The 26,492-nt window shown below is 40.4% G+C and overlaps 1 protein-coding gene across 1 annotated transcript in view; it reads left to right on the forward strand.

Moving 5' to 3' along the window:
- Positions 1-26,492, forward strand: part of arhgap10 (Rho GTPase activating protein 10) — a 108,991-nt gene that overhangs the window by 6,203 nt on the left and 76,296 nt on the right. The window contains exons 2-5 of the mRNA XM_072462758.1: positions 19,987-20,082; positions 20,335-20,396; positions 25,290-25,361; positions 25,829-25,930. Coding sequence (XP_072318859.1) covers positions 19,987-20,082; positions 20,335-20,396; positions 25,290-25,361; positions 25,829-25,930 — 332 coding nt within the window. The remainder of the gene's footprint in view (positions 1-19,986; positions 20,083-20,334; positions 20,397-25,289; positions 25,362-25,828; positions 25,931-26,492) is intronic.

Below are 26,492 nucleotides of genomic sequence, written 5' to 3' on the forward strand. Positions count from 1 at the left end.
CGGTCGTAGCGGGGGGAGGAGGAGGATGTCCCTGTATGGAAAGTCCGTGTTTGGGAGTGGAAACTTCGCACGGGACCCGAGCCAGCGCCCGTGACATGGAAGTGGCCAGTGGAGGAGCGGCGGCGTGCACATGTGCTTCTGTTTCAGGGGGCTTCATCCTGGAACCGTGTCCTGTCTGCACCGCTGCCTTTACTCTCCCCCTTTTCACTCCCCTCAGTCCTGTGCCGAGCAATGCGCAGAATTCACACCATTCAAGGACAAAATCCACACTTTTCATCAGATTCTACATCGGGATATTACGCACAAACAACCTTTTTATGAGCTTATAACCATGATAATAATGGTGTTTATTCATCATACTCTTCCTCAAAGTTGTGTTTTGATGTATCCATGTGTGTTTAGTAGTCCTATAGTGTCCTGCGTTTGAGGCTCGAGGGCTCAGAAAATTGCTGTTTTCACCTACCCCCTACCGCCGCCCACTTCTGCGCACTTGGCTGCGATTATTTGAAACATTCAGACTCCGAGTCATACACGTTGAGTTATAAAATGTTCAACGGACGTTCTTCTAAAAAATAAAAACACGTGCATCAAAACCGGTTTCTATTACTGAGCCGTTTTAGATCAAGAAAAAGGGAAATTGTGATCTACTTGTGTTGTAGTTCAATGATATGTTCCCAGAAAAAAAGCTTTATACGTCTCCTTTAAGCTCAAGGGTGTTCATGGTTTGAAAAGTACATCTTTGCTTCGAATGTATACTTTAAATTGAGTGGCCTTGATTTCTAGTGTTTGTTGTCTGCAGTAATAAGAATAATCGTTGGTATTTGCATATTGGATGTCACACAGCAGGTTTCCCTCAATGACGTAAACAAATACTTTACTTTCAGTCTGACCATGATTCTCTAGTTACAATCACATCTCTGATCGCTTTACTTAAATTCAGTTGGCGAGTTGTTGTCGTGGGCGTTCCGGAGCACAATATTCAGACTGTATCAAAACTAAAAGGAACGGGAGAAAATATGTTTGTCTGCACTAAATAAGCAACATTAGGCTGCAACCAGAGTGGAGAGAGTGGAGGCTGTACAGACTATTATCTGCCCCGAAATACAGGTGGTTACATGAAGATTTAGTGTTGTTATGGCTTTGGAAAATCTTTGTTTGTGCCCATTTTATACAGAATCAGCAGTTAGTCAGTAGGATATAATGACAAATGCATCCAAAACTCACTAAATCCAGGAAAATACCACTGTTTTTATAGGAAGGAAACAGTTTTAGTTTTGTCATGGAACAGTTTGTGCTTGTACTTGATCTGTTTAGTAATGGACGACTGGGGGAGTTTGTTGTTGATATTATGAATCGCTGCTTTACGACACTGGGCCACATGTAAGAATACGAGCAACCGTTTTGTAATTCTTCTGAATCTGAATTACAGGCCAACAAAAATCCAAATAAAATCCTTGTGCATTTGACATAAAAAACTGACAGTTATATCTGGGGTCATTTGGATGCCCACACTGCGCCTTGTTTTGAAGAGCAGGAAGTTGTGAATGAAGTCATGGGGTCGGGAGGTGGTGGGAGGGAGTCGGTGTGTGGGTTGCTGACGGGGCAAAAGGTGGTCCCAGGCCGGGGCAGAGGAGAGAGCAGAGTGGAACAGGAAGGACGTGGAAGGCACAGTGGAAACGTGGCCGCTATGTGAGGGCCCACAGGGCGAGGCCTGACCTGAGGGCCACAGCTGACGAGACAGTGGAGGATCAAAACAAACATCGTGCCCAAAAGGAGCCCACCAGACCACTGGACATCTTCAGCAGCTCAACAATGACTCCACATACCTTTCCTGCTGGGCTCGAGATATGTTTGAATGCTTTAATGTGAATTCATAAACAAAGACGGATTAAACATTTAATTTAAAGTCTGGTTTAATCTGTGACATGAGCCAGCCCCAGGAAGCAGCTGACTTTGGCTTCGGTTTTGGCTTCAGCGTGTCACACACTTTGGTTCGCTTTGGAAAGAGTGGACCCCCAGTATGCAGTGAGTGGACAAGAGAGCACACTGGAAATACACGTCAAGTGGCTGGAAATGATTATTTTAATCTCATGTTCTTGTTTGAAGCTGCTGCATTCAAAGACTTGGCAAATTAAATGTTGAACTGACTTGTTCAGAAAAACAAAGTTTGCATGTATTTACGGCAGCTGTTTCTGGTTTGGCCAAGAGCATCGCTCTTCTAAAGGAGGCATTGTACACTAGTTTATGGGTATATTCTGTACGGTCAGAGGATATTAAAGCTAAAGAACCCAGAGCCCGAGTGGAGTGGTCCTGTAGGACTGTGAAATGAACCACATTTATGATATAAATTATTACTATATTCAATTAAATTACGAAAATGTGAATACATTTAGTTACGCTCTGTTCAGATGATATCTGCTCTCATTCTGTCTGTGAACCTGGAGCCTTTTCTAATCTACATAAGCTTTTAAACAAGTGTGTCACAAACATCACTAATAAACTATTCGGCCTATAGTCTCTCTGTTTGAAATAATCCTCATTTGTTTTTGCCATAACTGATCACTGTAAAATGCTTTATTGTAGCTATGTTGCGCTTTCCATCTGAGTTTACATGTAAAGATGAGTCTTAGATTGTTCAGTGTTGATATTGGAACGTATTGATTTATATCAGCCCCATTCCATTCCATGTATAGATCTACTTCTCCATTCCCCTGCCGTGATTTGAGTGAGTGAAAGCGTTTGCACTGTTATGAGCTGAAAAGGGGACACGAGTATTTACGTCGACGAGCCTCTTATGTTTTCACTCGCTTCCTGTTACTGAAAAGCCGCACACGGACGTAACACAATATTAGCTTGTTGGTGCCGTCCGCGTGACTCACTCCGTGCAGCGAAGACGATCCAAGTTTGACGGTTCCCAGGTTTGTGCTGAAATGCCTTGCTTTAAAAGGCAAAAAAGGCAGACGCCGCCCGATCCTTGCGTGTGCCCCGGCGTGTGGGGTTTTCATCTTGTGATAGTCGATACAGGCCCTAAAGCGTGGAACTATCGCTTCAGTCCGTTACACAGGCTCCTCTGAGTTCCCTAAAGTTCAAAACTATACTGCACGGTGTGTGTTTTTGCAGCGCGATGACGTTCATTCTTTAGCTTGCGTGTAATGAATCGTTCGCAGCTTCGTCTCATCTGAAAGTGTCCGCTCGGCGCGTTGGCAGCCCGTGTGATCCGGCCTGTGATTGTCTTCAGCACATGTGGTTTTAATGGAAACGCTGCGAAGCTAACGTCTGACATCACCGCGCTTGGATTGCGCCGTCATTGCCAACAGTGACCTGATGTTCGGCTCTGGATTCAAACTGTGCACGAGTCGTATCTGGTGTAAAGACAAACTCCGAAATGATTGGACAGAAGTTTGATTTCAGGAAAGTTTGGTGTTAGCATTTAAATTCTCTTGCCAGGTTAAGAGTCTTTCATGTTGTGAAGAAACATTTGCATTGCATTTTTTTTGGTCAGTTTCTTTTTCATTTGCTGATTTGAAGTTGTAGCTAGCAAACAAAGAGCTAACACGATAAGCTCGATAGCATTCCTTGTTGTCATAGGTTATAGTTTATCTAATCATACACATTTCTTGAAGTTGTGCTTAAAATGGCAAAAAAAAGATGGTACATTATGTAGTTGTTTAGCATGTTACATCTTGTTCTGTCTTTTATTGGTACATAAAGACTGAATGCTTCATATTTGAGGGTTTCTGTGGTTGTTTATGCCGGCGCATCGAGCAAAGTCTCATAAAGTTTAGAAGTTTACTAAAACTGCAGTTATTTAAGTCAAGTAAAAGTGCATAGGGTCAAACCTGTCCAGCCTGTACTTTAGACATCTGCAAACATGTTCTGAAATGCATGTGATTCTTGCAGTAGTTTAGCTTTAGCAGTTCATATTTTGTATATTTCAATACAGTTGTCGGTATCGAAACTAGATAAAAAGTATATTCGATACGGGGGAAAAACATCATAAATTGGATCGAATTTGACCTTTTCTGAATAGTTTTATAATTGTCTTAATCTAGGTTAAATCCGTTTAATCACTTTTATCATTTGGTCTTTAATTTGGTGAAATTTAAATCAAGAAAGAGCGTTTTAATACTATTTTCGATCCCAAAATGATGGTATTGAAATGAGTCCAGGCGGAAAAAGCTTCAGAGGTTTTCTTCTGGAAAAGATTTTTAAAATCAAGACATTTCTACTTCCATCCGAAAGTTATGTTCAATCTAAAAACTTTGGATAATTGTAGTAAAAGTAGAATTATGTTCAGAGCAAATTGTAAACAACTCCTCAAATATGAATTGCTAAACTACAAGAATCCCATGAATTTCAGAGCGTTTGTAGAGGTCTAAACGACATTTACACAATTCTTTATATACAACTGAACGCTATTTTGTTATTTGCAGAGAACATTTTATTATCCAAGTTATTGCTGATTTTGCAATTTGATAATTGCTCCAACTCAAATTTCCGTTCACTTGTAATTTATTGTGCAGCTCTAAATGTAAACTGAGCCTTGCTTTTGAAAATAGTTCTGCTGAACGACCGGTTGCTCAGCTTTATTGATTCTGGTGGCGTTGCATAACGTCCTGGCCCATCTAATGCGTGTACAGTGACATTGGTCTGTCCTAGAGCCCACCCTTATGTCAGGCGCAGCTCTGTGTGTGACATTGGTCTGTCCTAGAGCCCACCCTTATGTCAGGCGCAGCTCTGTGTGTGACATTGGTCTGTCCTAGAGCCCACCCTTATGTCAGGCGCAGCTCTGTGTGTGACATTGGTCTGTCCTAGAGCCCACCCTTACGTCAGGCGCAGCTCTGTGTGTGACATTGGTCTGTCCTAGAGCCCACCCTTATGTCAGGCGCAGCTCTGTGTGTGACATTGGTCTGTCCTAGAGCCCACCCTTACGTCAGGTGCAGCTCTGTGTGTGACAATGGTCCGTCCTAGAGCCCACCCTGACGTCAGGCGCAGCTCTGTGTGTGACAATGGTCCGTCCTAGAGCCCACCCTGACGTCAGGCGCAGCTCTGTGTGTGACATTGGTCTGTCCTAGAGCCCACCCTTATGTCAGGCGCAGCTCTGTGTGTGACATTGGTCTGTCCTAGAGCCCACCCTTATGTCAGGCGCAGCTCTGTGTGTGACATTGGTCTGTCCTAGAGCCCACCCTTACGTCAGGTGCAGCTCTGTGTGTGACAATGGTCCGTCCTAGAGCCCACCCTGACGTCAGGCGCAGCTCTGTGTGTGACAATGGTCCGTCCTAGAGCCCACCCTGACGTCAGGCGCAGCTCTGTGTGTGACATTGGTCTGTCCTAGAGCCCACCCTGACGTCAGGCGCAGCTCTGTGTGTGACATTGGTCTGTCCTAGAGCCCACCCTTACGTCAGGCGCAGCTCTGTGTGTGACAATGGTCCGTCCTAGAGCCCACCCTTATGTCAGGCGCAGCTCTGTGTGTGACATTGGTCTGTCCTAGAGCCCACCCTTACGTCAGGCGCAGCTCTGTGTGTGACAATGGTCCGTCCTAGAGCCCACCCTTATGTCAGGCGCAGCTCTGTGTGTGACATTGGTCTGTCCTAGAGCCCACCCTGACGTCAGGCGCAGCTCTGTGTGTGACGCCGATGCAAAGGTGTGTCAGAGTTCAGGGCAGTGTTGTCAAAACATGTTTTTCGCCACCTCAGGGCAACTGCACTTTCCACTCCATTCATCGGAGCACAAGCGCTACATTTGGATGACAAAGTGGACCAACACGAGCGTTATGGAGGCTCGTGGTCACTCATGTATTATTCATGTACTGTATGTATTATTCTTGTACTGTTTCTTTTTTCTATTTATGGTTTTGTCAATGGGCTAAATAAAATCCAAGCGGAATGATGATGTAACTGATCTAGTGTATTGTCTGTTTACTCAATAAATGCAAAGTGGAAGTAATCTATGTCAGTTTAGGCAGTGAAGCGGCTCTTTTCATGGTGCACGGGTTAAAAAAAAGACTTTCAGGGCTCATTATGTATTCATTCGCATCCCTTAACCTATGAAAACAAAAATCACTTCCTGTATAGTGAGTTGTGAATATTTGTATTGTTACTGTGAAGGGAGTGTGAATATAGTATAATATATAAGGTGATATTTCTGCACTTGTGATTCATTTTCCAGACTCATTTGTTTGAACACATTTGTTTGGATTGATTTAATACAGTCTAACTTATACAGACAAAAATAACTACAGTCAATAATTGTGATTATTCAGGTCATAATATAATCGGAAGAACCAAAAAATAGTAATCGTGACAATTTTAGAAGCAAATTTATGTACCGTATTTTGCGCACGAAAAGACGCACCGGATTATTAAGCGCACCATCAGCTATCTGTGTACCATGTGTACTGGTCCATACATAAAGCGCACCGGACGATAAAGCGCATAAGATAAACAAAACAGACGGATAAGTCAGAGTCAGTTGAGCTTTATTAAACGCGTTCAACTCATTCAGATCAACATTGTTCAACATCAAAACACACTCTGCTACCGCTAACAGACACATTAGCATATCCAAATCAATTCTGTCAAGATCACTTGTAAACACGTAAAATACAAACACAGAACACACTCTGCTACCGCTAAAAGACACGTTAGCGTATTCACAACAACTCCCAGCCTCGTTCAGTTGCAACACGTAAAATACAACACAATACTCTCACTTTTTCAGTTCATTCCTCGTAGTCAAATCCTTCAACTGCGCCGATGTACATCCCGCATAGCTATGACTAGACATCCCGATTTACCTGGGACAGCCCCGATTGTTTACGTCCCGTGTTCTGGTGCATTTGTCCTGGTTTCGCACAGACTTTGTCCCGTGTGTCCCGATTTAATGTCTGCTGGGGCGCACAATGGTAAAAGCAGCTATGACAGAAATAGTCAACAATTTGTGAATGGGCGTAGCCCATTCACAAATTGTTGACAACAGCAGCGCGAAGCGCTGCATTCCTCCAAAAACCCTCCTGGCATTGTCCTGTACGCGAGAATCCATGCCGCAGGCATGGGCCATGCTTGTATCTGCTCAAATCAATGGAAGTCTATGGGGAGTGGGCGGGGCATCCCGACGGAATGGGGAGTGACGAGCGCGTAAGCGCTCGTAATGATGATTCCACCCCATGGCGGCATGGGGAAGGCTTAGAGCTTTCAAACGATGTATAATTTGTTATAGTGGAAACGGCTATATTGTTTTTGCTAAAAATATTATTAGGCCCGAGCGCCACAAGCTGGCGAGAGGCCTATTAATCTCGTAAGGCCGTGCGAAGCACGGCTGCGAAAGTGCGCACGTAGTGCGCACGAAATCGAGCGCGAAGCGCTCGCCCACTTCCAAACACTCACTAACGCACTCCTCCACTCATGCACGCCCCGTGCATACTAATTAGTTGTAGGAAAATGGAACATTACCGTTGTAAACGGGCGAAGCCCGTGCAAAAGTTCGCACTAAACGAGCACTTTACATTGGGATGACGACCGCTTCGCGGTCGTCATCCCCATATAAAGCACTCATTTGCGCTAAGTAGCTCACGAATACGTTCCCCATCTCTTGCATGTTCCGTGCATATAAGCATGTAATGCAAAAATTGAACATTATTACTGTATAGAGGGCCAAAAACACAAAGTGGGCGGAGCCCACTCAAAATTATCGAAAGTACCCGTCAGTGACCAGGGACCCACACCATGAGGTAGGAAAGCGCGAGCGCTTTCCGAAAATGTATAGTTTATGATATTTGAAAAATGGGAAACATTGTTTTCGCATCGGAATATTATTTTTTCTTTCTTTCTTTCTTTCTTTCTTTCTTTCTTTCTTCTTCTTCTCGGGACCAACCCCCCTATTTTTCACCCAGTGAACATTGACGAAAAGTCACAAAAATTTGCACACCTCTAAAAATCGTGCCTCTCTACATTCTGGCTATTTCCCTTTTCTAAAATAAAAAAAAATTGGCGCGTCAGCGCCACCAAATGTACCAAAAATGCATTGAGAGATGGGAAATGACCCAAAAAAAATCTGATCGTAGAATCATGAAATTTGGCGCAGAGGTAGATGGTGACAAGAGAAGTAAAAAATATTATTACGGCAACGCCGTCCCCCGAACCAAATGTCGGCCATATTGCTTCAAAAATGGCTAAACATGACTTCGGAGTCTTTCCAAACGTCGTACTTTTACGAACTCCTCCCAGGGCGTTGGCCCTAAAAAGCTGAAATTTGGTGAAAATGCTACTGAGGAGTGGGACATCAAAAGTTATCCAAATTACATTGATACCTCTCACGGTCTCTGTGCGGCGAAGCCGCAAACTGTAACTAAAATTTCAGAAATCTCCCATATTTAAAATTTCTGCCGTTTGCGCAGATAAAGTCCGAATTGCGTCAAATTAGAATCAGTTGTTAAACTCTTTGCCCTAAACCTACTTGAAGTGAAATAAATTCATTTGGCGCCACAGCGCCCCCTACAGATTTTATATGGAGGTTAAATGTTTAGTTTTGCGAAATTATATGAAATTTGACACACAACTCAATTTTAGCATCCCCATCAAAAAAGTCAATGAGACCCATGTCATAATTGTTATGGCGTTGCCGTAACGATGACCGAAACCTCCCATGTTATTCCAATGGGGCCAGAACATGTTTACACTTTAGACTTTCACAAACTCCTCCCAGGGCGTCAGCCCTATTAACCTGAAAATTGGTGAGACTCATCTTCAGGACCATCAAAAGTTATCCACATTTTCATTCAAAGAGTCACGGTGTCTGTGCGGCAAAGCCGCACATTTTGCCAAGAATTCAAAATAAAATTGCTTTTTGATGGTAAAACAAAGGGGAGAACATGTGACAGCGTCACAGATTCAGCAGTAGGCGTGATAAAAGGACAATTGGGGCGCGTTAGCGCCCCCTCCTCTTGCGGCGTGGCGGCGGTGTGGCGGCGGCGTGGCGAGGGCCGATCATTGCCGCTTGCGGCTATATTTATTATTATTTTTCTTGTTCTTCAGCGCTTTGAACTCTAATTTGACCCCCTGAACATGCTCAAAAACTCACCAAACTTTACCCAAAATTCAAAATCGGCGAAAAATTTTGTTTTTTCTGGGCCATTTTTTTTTTCGTTAAAAAATGGCGCGACAGCGCTACTGACAAAAGTCAAAATACATTGCGCCTATGGGAGACGCCCCGAGGTCAACTTTGTCGTAGAGCTACGAAATTCGGAACACGCATTCCTCTCGTGAGGACAAAAAACAAATATTATTGTGGCCACGCCCCCAGAATTACCCTATGCCCGCCATCTTCCTTTGAAAATGAAAACACGCTGTGTTAGCCATTTTGTTCACGTCAAACTTTGACGAACTCCTCCTAGGGCGTTTTGCCCACCGACTTCAAAATCGGCGGACGTCCTCTGGACAAGTGGGGCATCTAAAGTTATCCAATTTTTTGAGATACCTTTTACGGTCTGTGTGCGGCGCAGCCGCAAAGTTGGACAACTTATTTTGGGATATTGCAGATCTAAAAATTGTTCCCATTTGATCAAAACAAGTCCGATTAGGACCAAATTTGAATCAGTTGTTCAACTTTCTAGTTTGGACCAGTTTATGATGACAAAATTGAAATGGGCGCGATAGCGCCCCCTACAGAGTGACCTTTAAATTAACATTGAAGGTCAAAAATTAGTTTTACCAAAATTTTCTAAACTTTACCCAAAATTCTATTTTGGCGTCGCGATCAAAAAAGCCAATCAGACAAATGCCTTAATTTTTACGGCGTAGTCGTAGCGATGACATAAACCTCCCATGTTATCCCAATGGGAAAACCGCTAAATCTCTCGAATATCCACATTTTTATGTTTTACACTTTAACGAAGTCCTCCTAGTGCGTTTTGCCCACCGACCTCAAAATCGGTGTACGTCCTCTAGATAAGTGGGGCATCTAAAGTTATCCAAATTTTAAGGATAGCTTTTACGGTCTCTGTGCGACGGAGCCGCAAACGTTTCCCAGAATTCTGACTATTTGGCCTTCAGAGTGGCCTATAAACAATAGAGTTTTTCCAAATGACATGATATTTTGAACAAAATTCTAATTTGCCATCCTGATCACAAAAGTATGAGAGCCAAAGTCATATTTTGTATGGCGTAACCGTAGCGATGACAGAAACATCCCATGTTATCCTTATGGGAAAATCATAGAATTGCTCAAATCACCACATTTTTACGCTTCACACTTTAACGAACTCCTCCTAGGGCGATTGTCCGATCAAGTTCATATTTGGAGAATATCATCTACACAAGCGGGGCATCAAAACTTATCCATATTTTGATTCTAAGTGCTACGGTCTCTGTGTGGCGGACCCGCAAATATATGTCAGAAATGGGAAATCAGCGAAATCTCTGAAATGTTCACATTTACGCTTCACACTTTAACAAACTCCTCCGTGGGCAATAGCTCAATCAAGCTTTACTTTGGGAAAAATCATCTACACAAGCGCGGCATCAAAAGTTATCCATATTTTTATTCCAAGTGCTACGGTCTCTGTGCGGCGGCGCAGCAAATTTGACTGACACTTGTGTTGATTTGCACTGGATTGGCCATGTCAATTGTGTCGCCGTCTGTCAAGTTCTTTTTTTATTCAACACACAATAAGGGCGCCATCTTTATCAAGTCGAAAGCGCAGAGTCGGAAGGCCGGCGGCCCGCGAGGGCCGTTGGATGCCGCTTGCGGCTTTAATTTTATTTTGTCTTTCAGAAAGTTACATTTTGTTAAGTAGATCACAAACTTGAGGAATTGAAAGATTTAAAGATGAAATATTTCACTGTTGCTTGGTAACAGTCTCAATAAACAAATCCTTTTATATATTATATTTCTTTCATATCTTGATACATTTTCTCAATGACAATATTCAGACGATTTTGTGTACAACAAATATACATTTTTAAGCTTCTTTTGAAAGATTGTTCTTGCTTGTTTCTCTTTTTAGTAATACGATTTTTTTGCTGTCAAGAAAAAAATATTCAAAAATTACTCAGACTTGCATTGGCCCTAAAACGTGAAATGGTTAAAGTGCCTATGACAAGGTTTTTACAATTTTCAAATTTTAACTTTGTTTGGTGCATTTGTAGTTGTCGTACATATACATTTTAGTTTTACACCAATTAAGCAGGTAATTGTGGAGAAAACTTTGAAAAGTCCGTAGAAAATGACAGGAAGTGACCTCACACTATGGATACTCATTCCAGTCAAAGTTTATGCAGAATTCACACAAATAGACCACCCTTTAAACATCTTTTTCATACAAAATAAAGTTGCTCTCATATATTTTTATTCGTCAAAAAGAAAAATGGTGACATTAGATGAGTTTTTGCCCAGTGTTTGCTTGGTAATTTCCTAGTGTAATGTCATAAATTACAAACAGGAAGTGACATTATAAACCTAAAAATGAGCTTTTCTGGTATACATTTTTATCATTTTTAGCAAAATTCAAAACACATTTATCTTAACTGCATTTTAGTTCAATGAGTCCGACCTGTCCTGCACTTTAAAAGACAAAAAAGTAAACAAAGACTTGTACATAGTAACCAGCATAGTAACCAGCATAGAAACCATAATCAAATGAGTTTCCATTCACATTCGCGTCAATCCTGTTAACCGAGGAAATGGACTTTCTGATTGTATCTCTGGAGCAGCTGCTCTCTCAAAATGTATTCGACCCGGGCCATCTGTGTACATCACCTTTTGACAAACCTTCATTTGAACAAAATTAATGTTGTTTTTGGAAATCTTTTAGCACAAGACAAATGCAAGGACCAGAAAACGAGCAGATTTATGTCTCGCTTTATCCAACCAGAGCGAGATGTGTTCATGTTCAAGCTTTTATCCAATTCTGACTTTGTCGTACTTTCCCTAAAAGACATTGACAAATAAGAAGCTTGATGTACTAGTGAATTGTAAGGTGGCATTGTGTTTTGTTTTTTGTTTATTCATTATAATTATTAGCCCCATTAGCTGCAGCAAGACGCCACTATTATTCCTGGAGACCTGTTTTAATTATGCATAAGCTACATTACATCAAATTGTAATGACAGTAGATAATAATGCTCTTCAGACAATCTACATAATACTAATAATAATAATCTGGCATTAGCATAAGCTTGTTAATTGTGTGTTAGCTTTGCACATTTGGTGTAATGTGTTATTTTGTTTGTTTCTCTAACACGGTCATATAGTTTAATGGCATATGTTTCACTATGGCAGTAGTCAACCAAATTATTGATTTGACAACTCTACCAGTCGTTGTATTTATTTACTAGTTGTATAATTTTTTTATTTTTTTATTTTCTTTATTTCATCTATTGCATCTATTTTTTTAATCAATTTTTTTTTTTATTGTTTTTTTTGTGTTTATTTTTCAAAATGTGAAAAATAAAACACGTCTCACCCTAAAGTATTAACACCGTAGTAAAGATCTAGGTTGGTTTTTGCTTACAAAACGACATGACATCACCCGTGAGAAAAAAGTAACGCTTCCTTCAAGTGCTATGTATAGTGTCTGAAACCAGCGATGCACCAGCCGCCCTATTGTCTGCGCTCCATCTGCGGGCTTCCTGTGGCTTTATGGCCTACATGCCGAGATGCCGTAGCATGCAGGTGTCTCGTGGCTGCGGCTGCGTCTCGTCGAGTTTCGGCGGCTGCGTCTCGTCGAGTTTCGGCGGCTGCGTCTCGTCGAGTTTCGGCGGCTGCGTCTCGCCGATTTTCGGCAGCTGCGTCTCGTCGAGTTTCGGCGGCTGCGTCTCGCCGATTTTCGGCGGCTGCGTCTCGTCGATTTTCGGCGGCTGCGTCTCGTCGAGTTTCGGCGGCTGCGTCTCGTCGAGTTTCGGCGGCTGCGTCTCGTCGGGTTTCGGCGGCTGCGTCTCGTCGGGTTTCGGCGGCTGCGTCTCGTCGGGTTTCGGCGGCTGCGTCTCGTCGGGTTTCGGCGTCTCGTCGAGTTTCGCCGTCTCGTCGAGTTTCGGCGTCTCGTCGAGTTTCGGCGTCTCGTCGAGTTTCGGCGGCCGCGTCTCGTCGAGTTTCGGCGGCCGCGTCTCGTCGAGTTTCGGCGGCTGCGTCTCGTCGAGTTTCTGCTGCCGTGTCTCGTCGAGTTTCTGCTGTCGCGTCTCGTCGAGTTTCAGCAGCCACGTCGAGTATCAGCGAAGTAGAAGCAGAATCTGGTCCTCCGCTGAAGCCAAACCGCCCAATGCCATTCACGGGTTTCGTCTCCAGAATCTCCGCAAGCCGTCTTGGTGCGGCTCAGTTCGTTATTTGCAATGAAATTAAAAACTTGCTTATCTTTTTTGCGCCGCTAAATGGACGTTGCTCTGACGCGTTTGTCGGCGCTGGCTGATTGGCCGACACTCGTGCCTCACGGAAACAAGGTTACTTTTTCTCTTGATGATATGATATTGATATGGCTTATTTGGACCTTATGTCATGTAGTAAATGTGATATCTTTGTTTACTCACTGACAAATATGGGGTGTTTTCATGGCCAATTGTTGAGAATTCTGAGAAACCAATGGCCAATATAGATTATTTTACCCACATTTTGTAATTTGAATGTACTACGAGCTCACCCACAGCCCTGTTTTCTCACAAAGCTATACAAGTTGGCTTTATGTGTATTCTTCATCTCTGTTACTCTAGACTACAGTGTATATACCGTATTTTTTCATAGTTTTGGCCGGGGTGCGACTTATACTTGTATTTATACTTGTATACTTATACTCTGGAGCAACTTGTATGTGATATTATTTGTTATTTTCACACTTGCAACCGCATTTCATACTCCAGTGCAACTTGTATGTTTTTTTCTTCTCTATTATAAATTTTTGGCTGGTGCGACTTATACTCCGGTGCGACTTATAGTCCGGAAAAATACGGTAAAACTATATTATTGGCACTAGTTTGCTCTCACCAGTTTGATTTTTAAAGTTTTTTTATTAACAATAAAGTCCAGTCGTACCAACCCATGCAGGTCTTAAACCAAATTTTTGTGCAATTGCTTTAACATGGTGCGATTTCTTTTTTCTTTTCAGTCAAATGTTTTTATTTTTTAAATTTAAGAACATACAAAAACAAGAATGGTGAAAGAGTAACAAGACCAGAGAGTGATCAGATATAAATAAAAAAGTAGACTTCCAACTAGAGATGCACCGATCAATCGGCCGGCGATTTAAAAAGCCGGTTTTAGGTCGAATCGGCCAGAATCGGTGACCGGCCGGTCCATGTCATAATTGCCGGTTTTTGGCCGATCCAAACTGACCCGCATGCGCGGTGCGTAGCAGCTCAACGCGTCCAGAGCAAAACAGCTAAAAACTAACAAGACTCATTCAGAGCGCGGCGGCCAAAGTGTCCAGTTTACATTAAAGTCTATGTAAACGCGCGTCGAACACCTCCTGCGTTTCCCGCGGCGCGATTCCTGCTTTTTCGCCGCGGCGCGGAGGGTGCGTTTTGGTGTTTTCCGCTCTAGACGCTTTGACAGGCATAAGCTTCAAAGGGTTAAAATCGTTCGTGGCAGAAAAGTTCAGATTTGTTCAACTTTGGTGGAACACAAGAAGGAGCGAGCCTGGAGGAGGATCAGAGGAGACTGGACTGTTGGGTAAGTTATTACAACTTTGAGACGATTACAATCTACGTGTTGATAGTTGATGCGGTCAAAATAATTTGCGCTGGTTTGTGTTTGACGAGTTCATGTGTTTATTCAGAGTTATCTGTAGAAGAGTAGGGACACATTATATGAAGGGGCCAGAAGAAGCAGCAGCAGGGCTGTCAGAAGAGTTAGTTGTTGTTGTTGTTGTTGTTGTTCTGCTCAACTAGCAGAGCTAGGCTATGAGCTAATGCTAACAAGAGATCTCATCCACTTGAAATGAGACTTTAAAAATACTTTGCATTTGAGACATACATTACATAGATACAAAACTTAAATTACTGACTCGAACAGCGAAATGAGTGACTACGATCTAATGTCAGGACTATTTAATTGTCCCACAGCCTCAAAGAAATGTTTACACAATCTCCTGTGCTCTAGAATCTATAGTGCTCTAGAATCTATAGTGCTCAGCTCATTGTGCTTCTAGTGAGAGTGTGAAGTTATCAAAGAGCTGATGAAACTGGAAAATGATATTGGCAAAATATGTGCCTCATTTAATATACTGTATTATAATCTTAAAAGTTTGAATAATATTGCAGTAAATGTACTGGGCTCAAATATAACTGCTGTACAATGTTCTTTTTGAAGATCTGGATTTGCCTTCAGACCTCCCTGTTGCCCCTGCCCCTGCTGCTCCTGCTCCTTCAGGGGATGCTGGCCCTTCTGCTGCACCCACAGGTGTAAAAGCATTTGGTTGGATTACAATTTGTTTTTAGCCCGTGTCATCTAAATTGCAATGTGTGTTTTTTGTAGAACCACGAGGAAGAGGACCTGGAGCCAGAGTCCTCCAGCTTTGAGAGGGAGGTGCTGGCAGCGCTCTGGGACTGACCCTCCTCATGTTCCACCTGCTTCCTCTCCTGCAGAGGGTTCCAGCTCATTCAAAAGAATGTGTAAAATTACAGATGTATAAATTATTATATGAAAATAGTTCATTTGATTTCAATCTGGAACCATTGGAGCTGCATCTTCTGCAGGAGAAATGGACTCCTTTTTCCTGTGTCCCCCACTCTTCAGGATATATATATATATATATATATATATATATATATATATATATATATATATATATATATATATATATATATATATATATATATATATATATATATATATATATATATATATATATATATATATATATATATATATATATATATATATATATATATATATATATATATATATATATATGTATGTATATGTGTATATATATATATATATATATATATATATATATATATATATATATATATATATATATATGTATATGTGTATATATATATATATATGTATATGTGTATATATATATATATATATATATATATGTATATGTGTATATATATATATATATATATATATATATATATGTATATGTGTATATATATATATATATATATATATATATATATATATATGTATATATATATATATATATATATATATATATATATGTATATATATATATATATATATATATATATATATATATATATATGTATATATATATGTATATATATATATATATATATGTATATATATATATATATATATATATATGTGTATATATATATATATATATATGTATATATATATATATATATATATGTGTATATATATATATATATATATATATATGTGTATATATATATATATATATATATATATATGTGTATATATATATATATATATATGTATATATATATATATATATATATGTGTATATATATATATATATATATATATATATGTGTATATATATATATGTGTATATATATATATGTGTATATATATATATGTGTATATATATATATATATATATATATATATATATATATATATATATATATATATATATATATATATATATATATATATATATATATATATATATATATATATGTATATGTGTATATATATATATATATATATATATATATATATATATATATATATATATATATATATATATATATATGTGTGTATGTATGAATGAATGAATTGTGGGAAAATCAGTGGCTAGATAGAAAATCGGTATCGGAAAAATCGGTTTTGGCAGGTCAGACCTCCTTAAAAACCGGAAATCAGTATCGGCCAAGAATTTTGGAATCGGTGCATCTCTACTTCAAACAAATCATAAAAGGAGAAAGAAGAGAGAATTATGCAGGCTGCAAAATAGACGGGGGCCCGGGGCCCTTAAGCCCTCAAATCGCCGGTGGGCCCGCGGTTTGAATTAGGAGGTGGCCCGCCGTTCCCCTGTATTGAAATTCCTCGAAAAAAATCAAGATTCAACTAGTAATTTGGCCATATTTGGGGCATTTTCATCGCTTAAGTTTCATTTTGACAGACATGCCACTTCGCAGTCCTCTCGCTTGTCATTGGCCGAGCGGTGTCAGTGATCTAATTTCGATGAAAGCGGGCATCTGATTGGCCGCTGCGTTCGGTCGCTTTCGGGTGTACTCTGAAATGCCCGGTCTAATTTTGCCCCAAAAGTGATATCTAGGTTGGCGGCGTCAGTCTCTACTCAGTCCACAATTCAGTCTTTTTAAAGTTGTTTGCAACAAAAGCTGTGTCAATGTGGAAGTTAGCATCGGGGCAATGTATATATTTTAGTAGTTTATTTTGTAGGCTGTGATTTTATATATTCCACAAGATCTCCTTGTGTCAAATGCTGTACACAGTATTTATTTGTATCTAAGAAACATTATTATATTGAATTAAACAGTTTTAAAGACCATGATCTCTGGTTTATAGGAATTCAGTATTTATGCTCTTCCTTCATATCAAATAAAAGATAAAGGTACTTTAAATTGTTTTACCTGCTAATAACGAGGTTTAAAACAACAAATTTATCTTGTTCTTATGAGGCAGCGATGCCGTGCACGCTTGTGGGGGGGCCCCTAACTTTTTTAGATAGGGGCCCCCCTGGCCCCTAACTTTGAAAATCTACTTCTCCTGTTATGGCATAGGAAACCCAAAGATTTTTTTTTTTCCTAAAGTCTGTCAAATTGATCAATTTTCAGCTTAAGTCCAAAAGTAATTGTTTAAACTTGGTGTAATTTCATAACCGTACAGTGAAAGCGGCTTCACTCCTCACTGAGCCACACACAGTCCCAGCCGGTCTTAAAATACCCGTTCAGCATTCTGCCGAGTCTCCCATGAGGCCGGCCCAGGTCAGAGATCCCGCCCCAGGGCTTTTCTCAACTATTTGGAAATGCACGTCGATTCTGTTTTGCTTTTGCTGTGTGAAGCTGTCCCACCGGGGGATTTTTATGCCATACAACAATCTGAAGTACTGATTTATTAGTGTTCTGTTTTGCTGCTAGAATTTTTGAATGGGGATATGTCATTGACTTTAGTGTTTTCTACCAAATTATAAAGTTAACAAGTTTTGTTGTTCTTGCATCCACCTAGAGAGAGTTGGTTGATTCGGTGCAACATATAACAATGAACAATGAATAAGTCAAAAGAGGAACAATTTAAGTCCACTATGGGATAAAAACAACTATAAGCTATAAGATAAAAATATATATATATATATATATATATATATATATATGTATGCAAATTTACATTGGTACAGATATACAAATATAACAAAGCTTTTATATAAGCTTTTGAATGTTAAAGTATAACAGGGCTCTGGATGTCTAAAAAATAATTGCTTTGTTATTATGCTTTTAATTGCGTAGAGCAGCAGTCCACTGAACAGCCAGAAATAGTTTGTAGTTATTAGTGTTGTCAAAAATATCGAAAATCCGATACTAATTGATATTAAACTATTATCGAATATAGATACCTGTTTAAGCAAGACAAAGTTTGATCTTTTGTGAGCAGTTTGAGAATGATCTTGATGTTTCTCAATACAACAGTATCATAAGACCACAGTGTGAAATAAAGACATTACTATAATTATTTTGTGTTTTAAATGATTTTAGCACTTTTGTGGTGTCAAAATTGGTATTGCAAATCAAGTATATTCCTTTTTTTGCATTTTTGTGACAACGCTAGTAGTTATCATATATATTTCGCGGAAAACAGTTGAAATATTGCTTAAAAGCTTAATCTCGGTCATCGACTGCTCTGGTCTTGAAAAACCTCATTGGTTCATCTCTAGTTTGAATAGTCCACAACATGAAAATAACAGTAATAGTTGTTTTATTGCAAAAAAAATATTTGGAGTTCAGTTAATTGATAATGATGCTTATTCAAGTCACTTTACAATCGTGAGAACAATAATAATCTTTTTTTTTTTTTAAAGAACATAAAAAAAACATGATGATGGTGATGATAGTGGTGGTGATGGTGGTGGTGGTGGTGATGATGATGATGATGATGATGATGATGATGATGATGATGATGATGATGATGATGATGATGATGATGATGATGATGATGATGATGGTGGTGGTGGTGGTGGTGGTGGTGGTGGTGGTGGTGGTGGTGGTGGTGGTGGTGGTGGTAGTGATGATGATGGTAGTGATGGTGGTGGTGATGATGGTGGTGGTGGTGGTGGTGGTGGTGGTGGTGGTGGTAGTGATGATGATGATGGTAGTGATGGTGGTGGTGGTGATGATGGTGGTGATGATGGTGGTGATGGTGGTGATGATGGTGGTGATGATGGTGATGGTGGTGATGATGGTGGTGAGGATGGTGGTGGTGGTGGTGGTGGTGGTGGTGGTGGTGATGAAAAAAAAATTGTTGTCCGCTACAATTTGTAATTTCAATATATAAAGTCAAACAAAAAAATACTTTTTTATCTGGCTGTTTATGTGACAATATCATTACTTTTTCATTCATAAAGCTAAACTTGTAAAGAAAGTCAAAGGTCAGTCGTGATATCATGATGTCACAATAATCGGAAACCTTTCATCTGATATTGTAACAACCCTAACCGCGGGACAAACGAGGCCATGCAGTAACGCCTCCATGGAGACGAACAATCAACACAAACTCCACCCAAAAAATTGCACCGTGCACCTTTCAATAGAGCAGACACTACTGTGCGATGCTGAGCGTTAGTTATATTGCACAGTCAACATAGATGGTACTGTTTATTTAGCGGTGCTTGCCATGTCCTGGTTTGCTCAGTGACAGGATGCAGAGGGTTCTGAACACACAGGATGTTTAAAATGTGGTTACCCTTCTTATGCTATGTGACGTCTTTTTAATTATAGTCCTGTCGTGCGCTTTAGATTCCCCTCTGCGCACTCTCCGACAAATTGCGACATCACCACGAGGCGAATCTAAACAACGTGTTTGTAATGTGCTCGTCTTGTCTTGCAGAGCTCGGAATGGCGCAGAGAAAGTTCGCACAGTGCCTGGGAGAGTTTCAGTTCGAGTACATTGGCGACGCCAAGACGGACGACGAGGACTGCATTGGTGAGTGTGGTTTTCCCTTCTGGCGTGGCGCGCGCTAAACACCGGTTGTGCCCGCCGCCAGGGCTGAACTTTTGCTGTAAATATTTGTTTGCACCCGGTGCCATGGCTCCGAGCAGAGTTCTAAGTGCGGCGTTGGCGAGCGTCTGCGGCGGCGAGCACATCTGATAATCATAATGCCTCGCCTGCTGCTTGTGTCAACACTGTGACTGCGCCACTTCATTCATGGTCATATTTGGTCTTTTCGTTTTGCAGATAAGTCTTTGCAAGAGTTCTCTTCATTCCTCAAGAACCTGGAAGACCAAAGGGAGCTGATGGTGAGGACGGCCAGTCACGACCTGCCGGGGTTTAAGGGGAAATACCTGTGGCTGGTGGAGTTTTGAGTGCAGCCACCTGTTTAGAGTCGGGGCACTTGCATTACCTGGATTCAGTCCACATTCTTAAAAAAAAGATTAAACATAGTAAACAAGTAAAAATAAAATGAATGAATTACATAAACACAACACAAAAATAGACCTACATCAGATACCCAAAAAGACCTACATCATATACCCAAAAAGACCTACATCACATACCCAATTGATACATATACCTAATTAGACATCAGATACCTGATAAGACCTACATCAGATACCCGATAAGACAGGGGTGGGCAATTATTTTCCTCCAAGGGCCATATTCGAATCCAGGCAAGTAGCGGAGGGCCGGCCCGTAATCATTGGTGTGAAAAAAATATTATTTTATTCAGTTCACGTCATATTTATTAAGGATACAAGTGGAGACAGATGCCTGAGGGCAAAAAAGAAAGTGTGTGTGTATATATATATATATATATATATATATATATATATATATATATATATATATATATATATATATATATATATATATATATATATATATATATATATATATATATATATATATATATATATATATATATATATATATATATATATATATATATATAAATTATACTTTCTTTTTTGCCCTCAGGCATCTGTCTGCACTTGTATCCTTAATAAATATGACGTGAACTGAATAAAATTATATTTTTTTTAATTTTAAATATTACAAATATTGCTTGGCGGGCCGGATGTGGCCCGCGGGCTGTAGTTTGCCAGACCTACACCAGATACCCGATAAGACCTACATCAGATACCCAATTGATACATATACCTAATTAGACCTACATCTAATTAGATCTACATCATATACCCGATAAGACCAACATCATATACCCGGTTGGACCTAAACACCATATACCCGATTAGACATCACCTACATTTAAATCAAAATTTTAAAAAAGTCCCATTTGGTCCATACTTGTTCAAATTGAGTTTGAATGTCATTATTTCCATGTGTCTAATTTCTATTATGTCAGTCCAGGCCTTGATAATCAGGGCGTTTTGTTTTAAGTGTTTTTTTTCTCAACACTCTGAGGCCAGTGCGAATTTTACGGTCACAGTAAAGCTAACAAACATTAGCATGCTAACAGCACACTTCCTGTTTGCGGAGAATAAAGCGCTCGGTGATTAGATACAACAAACTTAAATACATTTTTCACTCTGCTTTTACAACACATCTGTTCTGGGGAAGCATTTTCTTTTACTTTATTGCATGAAAATAACTTGTAATGCCTCTTTAAGTCAGGGTAAAGGTAAATGCTGCATGGGCCTTCTTACTACTTAACCTTGTGTACATTGTTGTGTCCTTGAGCAAGAACCTTTGCCCATATCCTCTGTGCGGTTGGTTGCTAAGGTTGGGAACAGCTGAAAGACAAAAGATTACACAAAAAAGTCAACAAAAGACCGTTCTATACATACAATTTGTTTCTTTGTTTATCTCATCTGATCCACTTCGTTTCATGTTTCACAGCACATTTTATATGGACAAGTACTAGTAAAATCATACACAGAATGTTAATGATGTTAAATGACAATATTAGTATATCACTTACCATCAAACCTTTCAATAAAAATGCATTATTTTTGGTAACACACTTACTTTTTAACATTATGTAACTCGCACCAAAAATTATAATCCCCAAATTATAATCACGCATTGAAGTTTGTTGTTTTTTTTTTCTCAATAGTGATTTTTCTCAACATAAACAATACAAAACAAGCAACCATATTATTGACGATTAGAAATGACTGAATTTGAATAATTCGACAGTTATATTGAAGGCTAAAACACAAACTTGGACAAAGTTTTGTAAAGAAAATAAGTAAAACTAGTAAAATTACCTTAACAAAATCACCAGTAGACATAGACAAGTCATTCATCGTGGTGGGCATATACAGTATTTATAGATCTATTTGTTTTCACTTTAATAACGTACAATGGCAGATTACACAAGGAAACGCATCCTGCTCGGGGACTCGTATCAATCATGTCCGAACACTTCCTCGCCTCGCGGCCGTTTGAGGGTCATCGCGACTTCTGCGCTTTTCGGGGAGTCCCGCGGTGCCCTCCCACATTACGCTCGGGCTCCGAATACCAGGGAGGATTGCCAAACCGGCAGCCCGCCCTCGCTCCCATGGCAACTTGGTGTCGTAAAACCCTGGATCAAGTCTGGAGTGTAGCGTCTGAAGTAGGCGAGACGCGGCTCATAATGGTAAACACTGAGCTCACTCTCTCGCGGCCCAGCCCAAGTGCAATGACATCACGGTGCAAAGTAAGGAGATACGGAGGGCAGGCCGAGGCACGTCTGCGGAGAGGTGCTGGGGAATGAAGACGGATACAAAAAATGTCTTCGTTCTTTTGAGATATGAATATGAGATGACATAACCTCAAGTCAAGTTAGAAGAGTGTTTTCCATAATGTGAGACTGTTAGCTTTGGGGCACAGTTGGGCAATTTGATACCAGGAAATTAAGATTAATATCTAAAATGCAATAATTGAATGCGTTTTGACCAGGGGTAAGACGCAATTGATACTGTAGATTGCTTAAAGGTGCGCTATATAACGTTTTATGGTGGAGGGTGTGCCACTTGCTCGTCTCCATGGAGATTTTATCACGTTTATCACTGGAGAGTTCTACAGTAGAAATGGTCAGATATGCATGCTTCTGTGGCCGATAACCTGAATATCGGCATTGGCAAATATTGGTTTTCATATCCATAGCAAGGCCCGCAAATCTGTTTTATGTTGAAGTAAAGATCACAGATTAACTTTTTGGATTCTTAAACATGTACACAAAAAATAAAATAAAAAAGTTGGAAAAGCTTTTTTGTGGCATGACGCGGCGCAGCAAATGATCAAGAGATTTGGCTCTAGTAACGTGCTACGCACTGCCCCGAAGAAGGAAACAAAACAAACCCGCATGAGGTTTCGGCGAATCACAGAAGACGTGAGATTCTCACTGAGACAAAAGCATGTGTTTCTGTCATTCTGACATGTCTAAGGTCTAAACTCAGGCAATTGACAATTACAGGTTTTGACAAGAAACATTAGTTTCTCACTCTCTCATCCTCTCAATGTGGTCATCTCGCAGTTTGGGTTGAATGGGACGTTTGTAGGGCCCCTAGGGCCCGTGGACCATGTGGATTGAGTAAACAAACAGGAGTAAACCCTTGGCCGTGAGCCAACCGGTTTAATATTTAGTTAGTTTAGTTTGTTTGTTTAGATTAACTCCTTCCATGTTGTGAGCATAGATTTTACCCAGGGATTCTTAACTTCCTCCAAATGCTTCAACTGTTAAAGTCATCTGTCAGTAAGGCCTGTACAGGAACCCCCGGCACAACGTTACACTAATCATTATTCCATTTGCCATATTCTGGGTCACACCAGCACAGCAACGCTCTGATTTGAGCTGAAGTAAAGTAGTTTTTCAGACACGGTAAACTCCAACCTTCTTTTTCTTTTGATAATTGTAAAGTTTTAAATCAGATTCAAGGTTTTATTCCACTCATTCAAATTACCGGTAACTTTTCACGTCAGTAGAAATAACCAAATGTATTTAACTGGGATAAATACCAAATGTTTTTATCCAAATGGTAAATCTACAAATGTTGAATCTGGTCATTTCTATCATCGGTACTCTCTAGAACAAATCTGCATTTGAGCAATATTAAGTCTAATTACCTTTACTAACTTTATTAAATATTATTAACCATTAGGAAGTTGGAATTTAAGCTGAAAGTTGCTCAAATTAAAATCTTCCCTTTGCAATCTTTCAACGTGGCTGACAACAATAACCAAACCAACATAAATCAAACCTTTGCAGGGTTTGTCTTTGCTTGTGTATCATCACATGGAACTAAACAGTTGTATTGGCTTTGTTTTCCAACACAAATGATTGCATCCAGCTGCCATTGCACAATACAATATAAATGTCTTTGTAATAGTCAAAGAATGCTGCTGTAAAACATCAAAGGTTTGTGGGGAAAACTCGAGCCAAGAAAATGCTTGCTTTATCTTTGTATATGCATATAATCTACATTATTTGGGTTCTATAACATTACACAGACATTGCATAAACCAGAGTCTCTTAAAGCGTGGGGAGCGCCCGTTTGGGGGATGCTCAGCCGTGCCAAGGGGGTGTGAGAAGTTTGGGGACACTGACTTCTACTTTTCTCCCACCTCTGTCCCTCTCCATGACCTTTTCTCCCTCCTCTGTCCCTCTCCACCACCCTTTCCCTCTCCTCTGTCCCTCTCCATGACCTTTTCTCCCTCCTCTGTCCCTCTCCACCACCCTTTCCCTCTCCTCTGTCCCTCTCCATGACCTTTTCTCCCTCCTCTGTCCCTCTCCATGACCTTTTCTCCCTCCTCTGTCCCTCTCCACGACCTTTTATCCATCTTCTGTCCCTCTCCACGACCTTTTATCCCTCCTCTGTCCCTCTTCATGACCTTTTCTCCCTCCTCTGTCCCTCCTCTCCCTCCTCTGCCCCTCTCCACGTCATTTTCTCCCTCCCTCCCCTCCACACGTGCCTCTGTCCTGCCTCCCTCAGCGCTCATCTCCCTTTCCGAGTATTGGAAGTATTTTTTTATCCCCTAAGAATGTTTGAGAAGCACTGGCATAAGCAGTAACATGTACATTTACACCTAAGCTCTATAGGCTGACAAACTATACAGCCAACACAACTAAGTGGAAACAAACACTTAAGGCGTACAGACAAGTTGCGTCATCTGCAATATTAATGTTTTTGGCTAAGTGGAGCTATAATGGAGGCATTGTCTTACTGGTATTTGTGTTATTTGTTTAGATGAGAAACATCACTGAAACGTTAATGAAGCCCCTGGAGAAGTTCAGGAAAGAGCAGCTCGGAGCAGTCAAGGTAACGTATGGCACTTTGGTATCTTTTATCTAAATAAACCGCATATCTAAAGACTAAAAGAAATGCAAAAGAACAGCGTTTAGTGAAAAATATGCACCATCTGTGACGTATACGCTTTGCAAAAATACTGCGCAAGTATAACTACTATTGTAGTTTCAGACAAAACGCATACATTTACCAAACAATACTCTGACTCCCAACCCCGTATTTGAAGTACATTAGTAAAATAAAGCAATTGTTTACGTTTGAAAATGCATAATGATCACTCTAAAGATCAAAACTTGGTCTAAAAATGAAAAAGTCTGAAGTTTAAAGTCAAAACCAATGAGAAAATCTACCATCTTTGCATTTAAAAATTATTTAGATCAACTTTTGGAAAGCCGGGTCGCTAAAATTCACATTTGTACATTTGTATAAAAGTATTTCCTGACTTTTACATGCTTCTCGTTCGTGACTACATTTCGCAGGCGGGAAAAAAAAAGTACGAGAAGGAAACTGAGAAGTACTACAGCTCTTTGGAGAAACTTTTGAACTTGTCGGCGAAGAAGAAGGAGCCTCAACTACAAGAGGTAAGCACCGTTCCTCCCACACGCGCACATCAGCAATTCACCTCGACAGTAAAACGACAACAAACCCTTTGAAAATGCCCCCTTTTTTAAAAAAAAACTGTGTGACGAAGCCTGCGCGATCCGGCGGAGCTTCCTCTCAACGTTGCACTTTTCCTGGCTCGTTCGGAGAGGAAACGTGCGCTCACTTGCTCTGCCGCTCCAAGGTCAACACGGGCGGCTGTTAGTGGTGGAACATCCCATGTCGCTGTAATATAAATTATCCCGGTGCTAAATCACGGCCCCTTCGTCGGCGTGTACCCCCCCCCCCCCCCCCCCCCCCGAGCTGGATTACTGTTTTATTTCCGTGTAAGGCGAGCGCACGCGTCGCACTCCGCATTGTTGACATTGTTGCCGCGGGCTGTTCTGTTCCCTGATGCGGTTGGTCACGGAAAGGGCATGTGGTACGGCAGCTTGGATAACTATTCAGAATGTTCAATAGCCCTAAAAGTCATGGATCACGACCGTAATCCCTGAGAGAGAAGCAGAACAGAACATTATGTCATTTTCCTGCTCAAAAGTGCCA

The sequence above is a fragment of the Eucyclogobius newberryi genome, unplaced genomic scaffold (genome assembly GCF_026437365.1).
Source record: "Eucyclogobius newberryi isolate DKJ021-1_F unplaced genomic scaffold, fEucNew1.0.hap1 SCAF_4, whole genome shotgun sequence".
In the NCBI taxonomy this organism is placed as follows: domain Eukaryota; kingdom Metazoa; phylum Chordata; class Actinopteri; order Gobiiformes; family Gobiidae; genus Eucyclogobius; species Eucyclogobius newberryi.